The sequence below is a fragment of the Marmota monax genome, unplaced genomic scaffold (genome assembly GCF_021218885.2).
Source record: "Marmota monax isolate L192 unplaced genomic scaffold, Marmota_monax_Labrador192_F-V1.1 WCK01_AAM20220418_F8-fsc00065, whole genome shotgun sequence".
Classification (NCBI taxonomy): Eukaryota; Metazoa; Chordata; class Mammalia; order Rodentia; family Sciuridae; genus Marmota; species Marmota monax.
Genome location: NW_026694038.1, coordinates 7,624,660 through 7,640,800, shown reverse-complemented (window position 1 = coordinate 7,640,800; position 16,141 = coordinate 7,624,660). Strand labels below are relative to the sequence as shown.

General features: G+C 36.0%; 1 protein-coding gene across 1 annotated transcript in view; it reads left to right on the top strand.

The window, feature by feature from the left end:
* The window catches only part of Fbxl13 (F-box and leucine rich repeat protein 13), a 210,281-nt gene that overhangs the window by 125,433 nt on the left and 68,707 nt on the right, over window positions 1-16,141 (top strand). The window contains exons 13-15 of the mRNA XM_046464167.2: window positions 9,690-9,788; window positions 10,390-10,507; window positions 10,602-10,764. Coding sequence (XP_046320123.1) covers window positions 9,690-9,788; window positions 10,390-10,507; window positions 10,602-10,764 — 380 coding nt within the window. The remainder of the gene's footprint in view (window positions 1-9,689; window positions 9,789-10,389; window positions 10,508-10,601; window positions 10,765-16,141) is intronic.

Genomic DNA, 16,141 nt, shown 5'->3' with positions numbered 1-16,141 from the left:
CTTTATCCCTTTTGATTAACTTTGGCTTGAAATCTATTTTATTTGATATGAGTATGGATACTCCTGCTTGTTTCCGAAGTCCATATGAGTGATATGATTTTTCCCAACCTTTCACCTTCAGCCTATGTATGTCTTTTCCTATCAAATTCGTCTCCTGTAGGCAGCATATTGTTGGGTCTTGTTTTGTGATCCATTCTACTAGCCTGTGTCTCTTGATTGGTGAGTTTAAGCCATTAACATTTAGGGTTATTATTGAGATATGGGTTGTTCTTCCAGCCATATTTGTTTATTTATGTTACTAAACATGGTTTGTTTTCCTCTTTGATTATTTTCCCCCTTTAGTGTCCTACCTCCCACTGTTGGTTTTCATTGTTATTTTCCATTTCCTCTTCCTGTAATGTTTTGCCAAGGATGTTTTGAAGAGATGGTTTTCTAGCTGCAAATTGTTTTAACATTTGTTTATCGTGGAAGGTTTTAATTTCATCTTCCATCCTGAAGCTTAATTTCGCTGGAAACACAATTCTTGGTTGGAACCCATTTTCTTTCAGTGTTTGAAATATGTTATTCCAGGATCTTCTAGCTTTCAGAGTCTGTGTTGAAAGATCAGCTGTTATCCTGATTGGCTTACCCCTAAATGTGATCTGCTTCCTTTCTCTTGTAGCTTTTAAAATTCTCTCCTTATTCTGTATGTTGGGCATCTTCATTATAATGTGTCTAGGTGTGGGTCTCTTATGATTTTGCACATTCGGCGTCCTGTAGGCTTCTAGGATTTGGGGTTCTGTCTCATTCTTCACGTCTGGGAAGTTTTCTCGTATTATTTCATTGAATAGATTGCTCATTCCTTTGGTTTGAAACTCTGTCCCTTCCTGTATCCCAATGACTCTTAAATTTGGTCTCTTGATGTTATCCCATATTTCTTGGATGTTCTGCTCATGGTTTCTTAACAGTCTTGCTGAGCTGTCTATGTTCTTTTCAAGTTGAAATACTTTATCTTCATTGTCTGATGTTCTGTCTTCTAAGTGTTCTACTCTGCTGGTAGTATTCTCAATTGAGTTTTTAAGTTGGCTTATTGCTTCCTGCATTTCTAGGATTTCTGTTTGTTTGTTTTTTATAACCTCTATTTCCCTGTATAGTTGATCTTTTGCTTCTTGGATTTGTTTATGTAATTCATTGTTGAAGTGATCTTTCATTGTCTGATTTTGCTGTCTGATGTCTTCCTTGAGACTCCAGATCATCTGAAGCATGTATATCCTGAATTCTTTATCTGACATTCCATCTGCTGCAGCTATTACCTCTTCTAACGTTGAGTTGACCTGCAATGCTTGTGGTCCTTTCTTTCCTTGTCTCTTCATACTGTTCGAGTTCCTTTCTACTTGGTGAAACTGTTGTGCTATTGAATTTTCCCCCTATATATTTATATTGGTCTTGTATGGTTGCAAAGTCTCCCTCGCAGGCGCGGGCGGCGGCTCTGCCCCTCCTCCAATTGGGGCAATGTGCCTACCACGCCGGCAGGCTGCTGGGCCTGCTCTGCCGGTCGGTAGCAGGTCCGCCGACCTTGCAGGCGCGGGCGGCGGCTCTGTCCCTCTGCGGGCCGCTAGGCTTGTTCTGTCGGTGGTCGCAGTTCTGTCTACTTTGCAGGCGCAGGCAGCAGCACTGCCCCTCTGCAGGCCTCTGGGGCTGTACTGCCAGTGGGTCGCAGGTCCGCCTACCTTGCAGGTGCGGGGGGGGGGGGCGGCTCTACCCTTCCTCAGGCCACTGGGCCTGTTCTGTCTCTCGGTTGCAGGTCTGGCCTGTTCTGATGGTGGTCACAGTTCCGTCTACCTTGCAGGCGCGGGGGGAGGGGGCGGATCTGCCTCTCAGCAGGCCGCTGCTCCTCTTCTGCCGGTGGGTCGCAGGCCCGCCTACCTTGCAGGAGTGATTGGAAGCTCTGTCCCGCCGCGGGCCACTGGGCCTTTTCTGTCCGTGGTCACAGTTCCACCTACCTGGCAGGCGCGGGGGGTGGGGGGCGGCTCTGCCCCTCAGCAGGCCGCTGGGCCTGCTCTGTGTGTGGTCACAGTTCCCTCTACTTTTCTGGTTTAATTTTTAAAGGGCTGTGTTTCACAGCTGACTTATGCAGTTCCTGAAAATTAAACAATCAAAAATTTTAACATTCAAATTCAACTTATACTCACAAGTAGCATGAGCTAAAATAGGGGAGTAACTTGCTTAAGATCACACAGAAAATGTCTAGCCAAGGTTAGAACCTCCATCCATCTAATACTAAAGACCAGACAGTTAACCACTAGACTATCATTTGAAGTGCTATATTGCATATCATGAAAAAAATATTCATTTTGGGTTTGAAAAATACGGTGTAGTGTTAAGTGTCATTTAATAAGGAGTTCTAGTGGAAAATCAGTCAGAAAAAAAATCACAGTGCCATTTCTGCTGTTTTGGCTCAGTTCTTGTACCTCATTTTCCCTTTTAAAGGGATGCTTTAACATAGTCCTTTGTGAACCACACTTCAACTTGTGTTGAAAAAACTTGTAGAATCTATGAAAACTTTTTGATCCATCTTGTAAATAAGATGTGTGAATTTAAATGGTTTTTATAATTAGTTTGAACATAACTCTATGCTGAATCTCACCATCATGTGTATCCATAAGACACTAATTAAAAAAAAAAACGATAATAGTGGAAAGATCAATAGAATAGAGTAAACGGAATAGGGGGATGGAGAAGGGTAGGAAAGGAGAAGTACCAGGGACTGAATTAGAGCACACTGTATTCATGCTCTTATGATTATGTCAAAATGAATCCTAATATTATGTATAACTAAAAAGAACAAAAAAATAAAAATAAAGAAACAAACACCTATTGTTTAACATCCCGAGCTTAATATAATCTCTTTGTAGTCAAGATGTATAAAGATTTTTATTATATTAAGTAGCAAAATTGAAACATCTGGTATCAATTTTTAGATCTTGAAGAATCAGATGACAAAATGATGAGTCTCAGAAGAGTAAGATCATGTTTCCCACTCCTGAAAAAAAGATTTGAAAAAAAATGTTTCATGTTTTCTGAAAACCATACTTACTTAAATGTCTTCTCTGTTCCCTATCTTGGGAAGTGACTTACACACAGAATTTCATGAATTGTTCTCAAAACTGTTTTGGTCTTTGGACCTGGTGAAGCATGTGGTAGCTGTAAAGCCACCATCCAGCCTGCTACTCTAGTCAAACTTGCTACTCTAGCTTTGTGGCTCATTGTGTTGCAAGAAGGAAGTATAACAGGATTATGATTCAATTTTTAAAGACATGAAGCTTCATTATAATCCACGGGAAGCTCTGAGCTATTTGGCCACTGGTAAGGAAAAGAACAAGATAGTGTGTCCTAGACAAGAATGACAAAAGTTTAGGATGGTCCAGCCTGCTTCTGGCAGGTTGCAGCTCTGAGTCATTGTGCAGTGAATGCACACAAGCATTGGCCAGCACACTCGCCTTCCTGGCATCTGCAGGCTTCACTCATGTTGTGTTCTAGCTCCTCACTCACATCAGAAAATGAAACTTTTTCTATGTTTGATTGTATGATGTTTTTAGATAAATATGTTGGTTTTTAACAACTGGCTGTATCGACCACCATCCTCTTTAGAACTACTAATTCTAATTTACATTCTACAAACAATTTGTTCAACAACCACTTGGTCTATTTGCAAAGCATCCTTGCACCATCCTCTGCATCAGGCACTGTGTTTACTATAAAGGATGATGCTAAGATGCTGTCCATGTTCCTCCTCCGGGATATTGAACATGTGCATAAATAACTACCATATCATCCTATTGGAGTTGGTCAGGAAGGGCTACTTAGTAGAAAGGCGTTAGTGAACATATACAATTTTAGACTGTAGAAGTAGGAGCGGTCAGGAGGAATGTATAGACCTGGAAACTATAGGATTGTTCAAAGAGAATTGGCAGGACCTCAAGAGGACAATCACTAAGCCTTCTAATATTTCAGAGCTTGTGAAGCCCTCTTAGCACAGACAGTATGGGAAATACTGCTATTGAAGATGCTTGGGGTGCATTTGAATGCAATAAAACAGAATGTTTCATAGTGTTTTGGAGGAAAGCGTTTCTTTCCAGTAATTCATTCTATTTGCTAAGCCAGGCTCAAGGTCACTAAGAGGTCATGAAGGATATATGGATATGACTAAAGTCATTACATTACCCATTAGTCATTGGATACAGTGCTGTTAGAATGAGAGAAACAGCTGGAAATGGTAAAGAAACGAAGCTCAGGCCATGTCTACCTAAGATGGATATTTCTTGCTGTCATAGAGGGTCTGGCCCTGCGTATATACATCTTTTCTGTGTTGCCAAACTGACTGATTCAGAGACACTGTTTGTAAAACAGAAGTGGAAAGAAGAAGGTTGATGAAATGTTATCATCGGTGTTGTAAATCCTTTCCTCCTTCTTGCCACCTTAGAGTGGCAGAGAGATGTGAGCTGGACCTTGGTGCTCAGCAATTTGGTCTTCATTTCATGGGGTTCACACAAAACGCATTTCCTTCACAGACAACTCTGTCATGTCATGCTGAAGGTTTGAGACCCATTCAGAGGCTGGATATTCTAATATAAACTTTGTGGGAAACTAAGCACTTCATGCCAGGACAAAGCTACAAGTCTCTTCTCAGAGGTTCCTTCCACCCCCTTTCCTAAAAACTAATCTTATTGGTTGATAGCACCAAATTTTTGGCTGCAATGCAAGGAATCACCCAGCTGTGGCTGCTCGTTGCTATCATTTTTCCCCCTTATTCAGGAAATCTTGTGCATTTGAATGCAATAAAACATGTGTTGTCATGAATATGTTTCTAAGACATTAAGAGTGAAAATCTTGTTTGTTTATTTTGTGGAAGCCATTATTTCATATACCAGTGCAGACAGAATGGACTAGGGCCTGGGATAAAGTGGTAGAACTCACAAGTATTGTCAAAAACAACAGTTTTTGGAGTCCTATGTCACAATGGGAAGAGGTAGTCTCTGGCCTTGGCTCTGCCATTGCTGTGTGGTTTAAAACAATTTATTCATACATTCTGCATTTATGTTATCTACTCTGTATCAGACACTCTTTTTAGCACTGGGAACACACTGTGAGGAATAAAGAATATGTATTACACAACTTCTCTGAATATTATTTCTTTATTTGCAGTGCACTGCAATGAGTTCTCAAGGTCCTCTACCCATGGTTCTTGATTTTTGACTTTTCTGTGGGAGCAAATTGTGCCCAGAAGAACAATAACAGGAAAAGTGATATCTGATATTACATGGACAGATATTGTACAGACTAGCCACTTTTATATACATTGCCTACTTTGTTTTCTCAAGAATCTCTTAAAAATAGATACTATATCTGTTTCATAAACAGGAAACTCAGAGTTGGAGTAGTTGAGTTCACTTTGTTACAAATGAGAAAGAGGCAGAATGAGACTCAATCCCAGCTCTGCTGACTCCTAATCCAACATTATTTTCTCCTCTGCTCGCCATGGTTTTATATGTTCATTCATCTCCCCTGAACTTTTCTCTGGGAAAACTTACGGAAAATTTACTCAAGAATCCACGGTAATACAATACAAACTCCCTTGTTCTTGCTTTATGGAGTCTTTCATTAGCTTTCCCTATCTTCTTACCTACTAAACTTCTCTTAATCACTTAGGAGTGTTTTTGCTGCTTCATCCAAGGCCTGCACTCCTGTGGCTTTTTTTCTGCTTATGCTTTACCTTCCACTTGGAATCATTTTCAGTCTTTCCTATGCCTAGTTGTGCATACTACTTGGGAAGCTGAGGCAAAAGGATCACAAGTTGATCACAAGTTGAAGGCCAGCTTGGAAAATTTAGTAAAAAACAGTCTCAAAAGAAAAAAATGAAAAAAAATTCTTGCCTGTAATCAAATTTTACACTCTTTCTCAGACTTTGTCATATTCCTCAATTTAACTCATTCATTACCTAATAGTTGTCCAACACAATAAGAAATTTAAAATATAACATAGTATCATCTCTTGGGGGAAAATAAGATGCACAGATTATAGGAAACAGTTATGTGCCATTTATTCTTGGAGTTTCCCTACAAAGAGAGGTGTGTAGCAGTGTATGATTCAAAAACGGCCCAAGGTCTTCTTCATGCTACCCTTTTCCAAAAGATGCTTTTTCTGTTTCTTTTTCTGGTTATACCTGGTCATTGTAGAAAGTTTGAAAAATAGAAGTTACCATTCTTCAGAAATAATCACTGTTAACATTTTGGTGTACTGCATTTCTGTCTGTGATGGTTAGTTTTCTGTGTCACTTTGTCTAGTCTAATTGTGTTAAGTTATTTAGTCAAACACCAGTCTAGATTCTTCTGTGAAGTCTTCTTTATTTTTTTTAGATTGATAAACATTTTAGCTAGACTTTGAGTAAAGCAGACTACACTCCATAGTGTAGGTAGACTCATCCAATAAGTCATTCCTTACAAGTAAAGACTCGAGTTGCTCCAAGAGCAAGCAATCCTGCCTTAAAACTTTAATATAGAAGCTTGTTTTCACATGAATTGATTCCTTAAAATCTCTCTATGTCCACATATTACCTAGTTGGTTCTGTTTCTCAGAAGACCCTGACTGATACATCTTCTTTCTACTTACTTATTTCCTCTGGATTAGTACTTCTCAAGCTGTAATGTGCAAATTAATTGCCTGGGGATCCTATTCAAGTGCAGCTTCCAAGTCAGTAGGTGGTGGGCTGAGATTCTGCATTTCTAATGAACTCACAGGTAATGTTGATGCTGTGGTCTGTGGACCACATTTTGATTAGCAAGACTTTATGTAACCGACTATTTTTTAAAAACTAGTCATGATCTCAGTTATTCCATCAAAACATTTGTATTAACTATATTACACTCCATCAGATGGATTTCTATAGTTTAGTTAATGCATTTCTAATTTTTAGTTTGGGTTTAGTTTTTTACCACTACATAATTCTGTGATAAATGCAGCCATGCACTGCATAATGATGTTGTGGTTAACCACGGACTGAATATAAGACAGCTATCTCATAGTGATATTATAGCAATCTTATTTTATGTCAGAACACTATGATGTTCATACAATGACAAAATCTAAAGGACATATTTCTCAGGATGTATCCCTATCATTAAGCCACGCATTACTGTATCCTTGTCCATAAATTTCTGGGTGAAACTCTATTTCCTTAGGATTATTTTGTCCATGATTAATTCTTAGGCCAGAATAGATACATTTTTTCAGGTTTTAGAAGTATAATTTCCAAAAGGTTCTTTAGAAAAATTGTCTGAAATATACATATACCCAAAAGTCTGGTTGTAGCTTCTCCAACTCAAGTCTGCATGATTGTCTCTGATTTCAAGAACTTCCCTGGTCTTTTTGACTGTGTGCTGGTATTGTCAGTGTCTGTTGGGCAACAGAACCTACCATATTTTCAGATTTCTCCGAATTTATTTGTACATTCTCCTACTTATTCGTGTAATAATATTACTTGATTATCTACTTAGTTAATGTTGTAAATACCCTTCTGGGAGTTAGGGTAGAGGGGAATTAACCCTAAGTGTATGGCGACAATCTGTTCTAATCTGAGGGTCAAGGACACTTCCTGAGTAAGTGACATTTGAGATGAATTTTGATTGTTTTGAAGATGTGGTCCTCAGTTCCCTAACTTTTGACTAGTCATTTTAAATAGGTGGAGGCTTTGATGACAGAACCTTGGAAGTAACCTTGTTGAGAGATGATACACCTGAGGTCTCCAAGGGTCTCCCAAGAGGTCCATTGTAGTTGCTGTATTTCATTCTCCCTGCCATGCTTTTGTGAAGATAGCATTTCAGGGGGTTCCCTCTTCCATCTGCTCTTGGGTAGAGTTTCGGTTTCTCATCACTAAAGCTGAATGCCATCCATCTGATGTTCCAGCTATGTCTATTTGTTATAGAAAATAGAGCCTAAGAAAACAAGTTATTTTAAGGTTATTTATCATAGGCAAATATTTTGATATTTTGATCTGTCATTATTTTGAACACTTTCTACCACTGCCAGACCACATTAATGTAGATAATGATAACTGAAAAGAAAAAAATCAGTACTATAAAGCTATAGTTTTCGAAAGTATAATACTAGCATATGTACAGACATATGGAATATAGACCAATGTTCAGACATAAGTCAGATCAATGGAATAAAATTGAGAATCTAGAAATTCATATACTTATGGTTAGTTAATTTTTGACAAGGGTATCAAGACAATTTGGGAAAAAGAGTATTCTCTTTAATAATTGGTGCTTAGACAACTGTATGTGTACACGCCAAAAAATGTACAAGTTGGACCCCTACCTCACACAAATAAAGAAATTAACTAAATATAAGAGGTAAAATGATAAAACTCCTAGAAGAAAATATTGGGGGTAAATCTTCACGACATTAGATTTGACAGTGAATTCTTAGATATGATATCAGAAGCATGAACAAAAAAAGAGATCAATTGGACTCATCAAAATTAACATTTATTCATAAGAGACACCATTTTTTAAAATGAGAAAACAATCTACAGAATGGGAAAAAATAATTCCAAATCATTATCTGATAGGGGTATAGTATACAGAATATATAAAGAATTCTTACACTTCAATAACAAAAAAGTCCAATTTAAAAATAGGCAAAAGACTTAGACATTTTCCCACAGAAGATATACAGATAGCTAATAAACAAATGAAAAGATGCTCAATATTATTATTATTGTGGATATGTAAATTAAAATGACAATGTTAAGTGTCCCTTCAAATCCTCTAGAAAATTCTTGAGAAAAAAATGGAAAATAAGTGTTGGTAAAGATGTGGAGAAATTCAAACCTTTCATTTGCAATTGTAGAAATTACATTGTTGGTAAGGATGTAAAATGGTACAGTCACAGTAGAAGGAACTTTTGTGTTTCCTTTAAAACGTAACTTAGAATTACATAATTCAGCAATTCTACTCCTAGACATACCCCAAAGAATTGAAAACTGCTACTCAAGTAAATAGGTGTGCACACATAGCAAAACTGTTCAAAATATAGAATCCAAATAGTCATCAACAGACAAATGGATCAACAAAATGTAATATATCCATGTGACAGACTATTAGCAAAAGTAATAAATCCATAAAAAGGAATGAGGTGCTGATACATGCTCCAGTGTAGTTAAGTCTCAAAACCATTATGCTAAGTGAAAGAAGTCAGGTACAAAAGGACACATACTGTGTAATACCATTTATATGAAACATTCACAGATGGTCAATCCATAGAGACAGAAGGCAGGTCAGTGATGCTTCTCTTTGAGAAAAGAGGCAACTGTAGGGGATAACTACTTCAGAGTTTCCTTTTGGGTTGCTGAAAAATTTTAGGAATTAGATATAGGTGGTGTTTACACAACATTATGAATGGTTAAATTATTTAATTTATTGCTATTATATGAATTTCACCTCATAAAAACATTATATAATAAAGAAAAGATCAAGACTAGAATCTCTCTTCCCGTTATATGTGCCATATTTTTATGGTTTCAGTTTTAAAACAGCAACAAAATGATGACATACCTTTGGTTATTAATATCTTGGGGTTTTGTTAGAGGCCATACTAATCGGTTCTCTTGTGATTTCCACTTAATTTTTTTACTCTGTGCAATTCAGATTTCAGTCCAAGGCTTCAGGAACATTGCAAACAGCTGCTCTAAAGTTATGCATCTGACCATCAATGATATGCCAACTCTGACGGACAACTGTGTGAAAGTAGGTAGTGGAAAGTGCATTTTCTTCTCAGTCTCATTAGATAATGGCTTGAATTACTGAAAAATGTAAATTGACTTTTCATTTTAATTAATTAATAGTAAGAAAATAATTTAAAAAATTTACACACACATGCGTACGCACACACACACACATATATACACACCCCTCCAGAAACATTTGAACATTTAAATTTAAATCCTTAAAAATCCTAAGAAACCTTGCTTCACAGTTAGGATATTTTTGTTTCAGTGCTGTTATAGCCTAAATTAAAATTTTAACTTTAATTTTCCTATCCAAGTACTAACCAGGTCCAAGCTTGCTTAGTTTCAATTTAATCTTCTATGTTAAACTGCCAAATTTTTTTCAACATTTCATTTTCTCATAATCTTGTAACATGATATAATTCCGATTCCTCTACATTACTCAAATGTGAGCATGTTAAAATATGATGAAAAAAAATCCCATTTTTTTGAAATTAGGGAAATTAAATAGGTGCTGTGACTCTATAAATATCGAGAGAAAAAAATGACATCACTGCCTTGCTAAATTTGTTCTATATACTATGTTTAATTTATTTAATCATCTTTTTTTCTTCTTAAAGGCTTTAGTTGAGAAGTGCCAAAGTATTACATCAGTGGTTTTCATTGGTTCACCACATATCTCTGACTGTGCTTTCAAAGCTCTTTCTACTTGTGACCTCAGAAAGATCCGATTTGAAGGTCTGTGATATCAAAAATGTGGTTCAACCTTATTTTTTACTTTTATTCTTGTGGCATTATGTATATAGTACTTGTTTTTTCTTCTTTTAAGCAGGAAATAAAAGGATTACCGATGCATGTTTCAAATTTATAGACAAGAATTATCCAAATATCAATCACATTTACATGGTGGACTGTAAGGGACTAACTGATGGCAGCCTCAAGTCGCTTTCGCCTTTGAAGCAACTGACTGTGTTGAATTTAGCAAACTGTGTAAGGTAAGAAGGCATTCAGCTGAATATTCAAGAAAGACTGATTATCTAGGACATGTCTGTCTCTCCCATCAAGAAGCAAATTGGTTGGTGGGGTAAACATGAAAGTGAGTAGTCCAAGTGTCAATGTGAAGGGAAGAGCAGAGTTTTCTGGTAACCCAAAGGGGAGACACTGGATCCAGACCAGTTACATGGGGTTGCAGGGAAGTTGTCAGAGAGAGCTCAGGATATGAGGAATCGTGGACCCTTGTAAGATTCAATGAAGTTTGGGGCTATCTTTCCTACCCAAGGTTCTCATAGCTAGTTCAGTTAACAGGTTCATTTACCAAATGGACTTTATGACTTGCTTATGAGGAACCAATCTAACTGCAAGCTTTGTTAATGGTTAGATTTCTCCTATGTGGGTTTTCTGACAAATGATAGTAAGTTCTTACTGAAACCCTTTCTTTAGCTGGGCCATAGTATTGGGCTGCTACCTTGGTATTTTCAGATAAACAATGATCAAATTCTTGATGAACCTCTACTTTAATAAATATTGCAGCAGCTTGCCTGTGTAAATTTTCTCACAGTTTCACAGGGCCAGATGATGACATTGTAGATCAAAATAGCATTTTATCTACAATGAGGTTTAGATAATATTTAAACACATACAAGACAGGTCAGAGTAATAAGCTAAACTACACAAAAATCTTAATCTATGTTTCCTATTATTTTAGTGGGGACACAGCATAGATTGACAGGGGGTTGGTGTAGACATAAGCATTTGGGATGAGAAAAAACATGGATTAAGAAATGAGGCATATTTAGTAAAGAACTGAAGCCTATGGCTCATAGCCAAACGAGTGGACTTGGAAGCAGATCCTCCAGCCTCAGTCAAGCCTTCAGATGATTGAAGCTTCAACTGGCACCATGACTGCAAACTCCTTTTTATTTTTCATTGTGAGTCATGATCTCATTAGTTTGCTTAGGCCCCTTTAAATTGCTGAGGCTGTTCTCAAACTTGCAATCTTCAAGCCTTCTCATTTGCTGAGATAGATTCCAAATGTAAGCTACCAAGCTCAAAATTAATTTTAAATTAAATGGATATTTTCTGCTTTCAAAGTATAGTTGACAGGACATTTCAAAGAGCTTTTTTTGGCCACAATTTAGACCCTTTAGAAAATATATTTTCAGTACATTGCTGAGCCCAAAAAGAGTAAGAAAATATCCAATAGGCCCAAGTCCCCTGATTCTGCCCGACCTTCTCAATGAATAGACTTACTGAGATGAATTGTGAATAGCAAGCAAACATAAAAGGTTAAGCTACCCTGAGCATAAATGTTTGTATCAACATTGCTGTTGAGAATATCAACTTTGAGCAAGACTCAGATTAGGGAAGCAGAATCAGAGACTTCTACAGGGCCTTGGTCCTATTCAAGTTGGACAAGGTGATCTCAGGTAGATAGCGCCCAGGATCCTGGATGAAATTAATACAAAGCTTCTATGAATAGACATTAAGATCACCATTAAAGATTGTCAAATACACAAAGTTATGAACCACTGGGAGAATGGGTCACCAGAAATAGCAAAACAGATTTGACATACAAATAATTCATACATAGGAATTATCAGACACAGTATATTAAATTACTACAAAGTTACTACTTATGAAATGTTTTAAGAAATAAATAATGGAGTCAGAAATATGAGCAGGCAAAAAATATGATAAAATTATTAGGTTAGAAAAAACCTTTCAGAAATTAAAAAAGTACAGGTATTGAAAAAAACTCAAAGGATATACTAATCAGCATATCGGAGAGAAGAATGGAGCTGAAAGATAACTGTGAAGAAATAACAGCAGAGGGAAAGACATGGAAAAAAATGAGTGTATAACCCAGGGTAAAAAGACAAAGGTTTAATATCAGTTTGAGATTAGATTTTTTTAATTCACCTATAGAAGATACACCTGAAACAGTAAGTTTGAGAGTCAAAGAATATGTTTTTTTTGTTGTTGTTGTTGTTTGTTTGTTTGTTTTTTGGTACCAGGAATTGAACCCAGGGCCTCTCAACTACTGAGCCATATTCATAGCCCTTTTTATTTTTAATCTTGAGACAGGTATTGCTGAGTTGCTCAGGGCCTCACCAAGTTGCTGAGGCTGGCTTTGGACTTGTGATCCTCTTGCCTCAGCTTTCCAAGCCACTGAGATTACAGACATGTTCCACTGTGCCTGGCAAGAAAATGCATTTTTATCAAAGACATATTAGTTCTTTAAAAAATGTATGAAATTTTTGTATTGCAAGTTCCCACAACATCTAAACCATTGATATCAATAAGCTATATTCACTCTCTAAAATGCAATTAACTTAGGAATTAGTAACAAAAAATAATAATTTAAAAAGAATATAGTATATGATTTAAAAGTAAAAATCCCAAAGCATGGGACTCATGGTGGGGGAGCTGAATAAAACTTACAGATGTCCAAGAGCTATTGATATCTGATTTTTTTTGCAGTGGAACCTCAGCTAGTGTATATTTTTTTAAAAAACAACATGACTGATTTTAGTACACAACTAGGTTTGAAGAACTAATTGATTTGGATCATTTCCTAAGTAAACCCTTTCCACTGACTCTTGAGCTCCTCTTGGGTATAATATAAATGTGTATGCACACACTTGCATGCATGTATATGTGCATATGCACATATGTGTACAGTATATATATATATGTATATATATATATATATACACACATATTTGTTCACAGGCTCTCTTTTTGTTCCATTAATTTATATATCCTCTAATTCTGTGTAGTATTTTATTTGAAAAATAGCAAAATAAGAATATATACCTCATAGGAATGTTTCAAGGATCAAATTAGTTAATATGAAGTACTTAAAATAGTATTTGGCACCTAATAAGTACTCAATAGATATTATCTATTGCTATTATTGCTTTGGAATATGTTTTAATATCTAATATAGTGAGACTTTCCCTACCTAATACCATTTCTCTGTACACCATTTGAAGGGGGGAAAAAGTGTGACCCCCAGGAATCTAAATCTAATAAAATAATCTTCAGTGAGGATAGTTTTAATCAATATAAAATTACCAGATTGTTAATATTTTAGCCACATTTGAGTGCTTTATTTCTAGTTTTGTCCACAAGTTTGGGAGTACTAGAAGGGTCCAAAAATTATCTGTGAAACCATAATGATATTCATCAGATTTGTCTGTAAATGAAAATGAGTCTATTGGTTAGTCTATTGCACTTTTTTTTTTTAAAAAAAACCTCTTTCTTCTTTGCCTACCATAAAAGCCCAGTTGTTAATTTAATCACTATTTTTACTACCATGGCATTTTGATTCAGAATAAAAGGGCCATTACTGTATTCATTTTATTTATATATGCCTAATACATCTTTGCAACATTTTTGCTTTTGGTGTCATTTTATTTTTAATGTGTTTCTTATAGATAATTTATTTATATATTAGTTTTGTTTGTTAAACCAGTCTGAGAATCTCTTTTAATCATGAGTATTTTCATTTATAATTATTATAAAACTAATGCATTTGGTCTTCTTTTGCCTCTTCTATTTGCAAACTATTTGTACTTATATTTTACATTTTGGCTTTTGTCTTTTAAATATATGAATTATGTTTGTCTATTTGAAAAGTTTTTACTACCTCTAGTTACTAATTTTAAAAGAATTTATTCTTAAATATTTCTCAAGAATCTTTTTTTTCCCTTTTTCTTTTTTTTAAAGTTGAGCTTTATAGTTATACATAGTGGTTGGGTTCATCCCAGCAAACTCATACATGCCTGGAAATTGATTTCAGTTCATGATCCCCCTTTTTCTCCCTCTTTGCCCTCCTATCCTTCCTCCCCTCTCCCATTCTCTTTACTCTACTAGACTTCTTTCACATGGCTATTAATTTATATTTGATTGGTTCTTATGTTACCCTTTACTGCTCTTCCTTTCTTTATTTTACTCTTCTGCATATGAAAGAAAACATTTGACCTTTGAGTTTCTGAGTTTGGCTAATTTCACTTAGCATGATATTCTCCATTTCTATTCATTTACTGACAAATGGCATATTTTCATTCTTTTTTATGGCTGAATAAAACTCTATTGTGTGTGTATGTATACATGTATATATAGCACATATGTACATATGTACATATATATACACACATTATATATCACATTTCTTAATCCATTTACCTATTGATGGGCATCTGGATTGATTCCATAATTTAGCTATAAACATTGATGTGGCTGTATCACTGTAGTACATTAATTTTAGATCTTTGGGAGAAATACCAAGGAGTGAGATAGCTGGATCATATGGTAGTTCCATCCCTAGGTTTTTAAAGCATCTCCATACTGCTTTCCAAAGTGGTTGTACTAGTCTACAGTCTCATCAACAATTTACAAGTGTATCTTTTTCCCTACAACCTCACCAGCTTTATTGTTGCTCATATCCTTGGTCATTGCCATTCTGACTAGAGTGAGATGAACTCTTAGTGTAGTTTTGATTTGCATTTCCCTAATTGCTAGAAATGTTGAACTTTTTGTGTGTGTGTGTGTGCATTTGTTGGCCATCTGTGTTTCTTCTTTTGAGAAGTTTCTGTTTAGTTCTCTTGCTTGGGTTATTTGTTTTCTGAGGGTTGTTTTTTAAGTTCTTTGTATATAATGGATATTAATCCCCTATTGGAGGAGTAGCTGGCCAAGATTTTCTCCCAGTCTCTTCATGCCTTAATCCTTTCCTTTGTTGTGCAGAAGCTTTTTAGTTTGATGGCATCCCACTTCCTGATTCTTCATTTCCTGCATTTTGGGGATCTTGTTAAGGAAATTTGTGCCAACACGTAGATCATGAAGTGATGACCTTGTTTTAGCACTTGCAAGGTTTTTGGTCCAATTCCTGTGTCTTTGGTCCATTTTGATTTGAGTTTTGAGCAGGGTAAGAGATAGGAGTAACCTCTTTTTTATTCATATAGTACCCAGTTTTCCCAGCATCATTTGTTTAAAAGGCTAAACTTACAAAATATATTTTTGGCACCTTTGTGAAATATCAGATGGCTGTATGTATGAAGATTTCTCTTTATCTCCTATTCTGTTCTATTGGTCTTTGTGTCTATTTTGATGCTAATACCATGCTGTTTTTGTTATGACAGATCAGTAGTATAATTTCAGATCAGGTATTATGATGCCTCCTGATTCATTTTCATGCTTAGTTTTACTTTGGCCATTAAGCTCCACTTACAACAATCTGAAGAATTTCGAGTTTGCACTGCTATGCATCTCAAAATTCTTCCCATCAATTCCAAAATCTCAAAAAGCTTCTGAACCATATAGCCAGGTTAGTCACAGCAATAACCCAACAATTTCTGTTTTGGTCTGCTT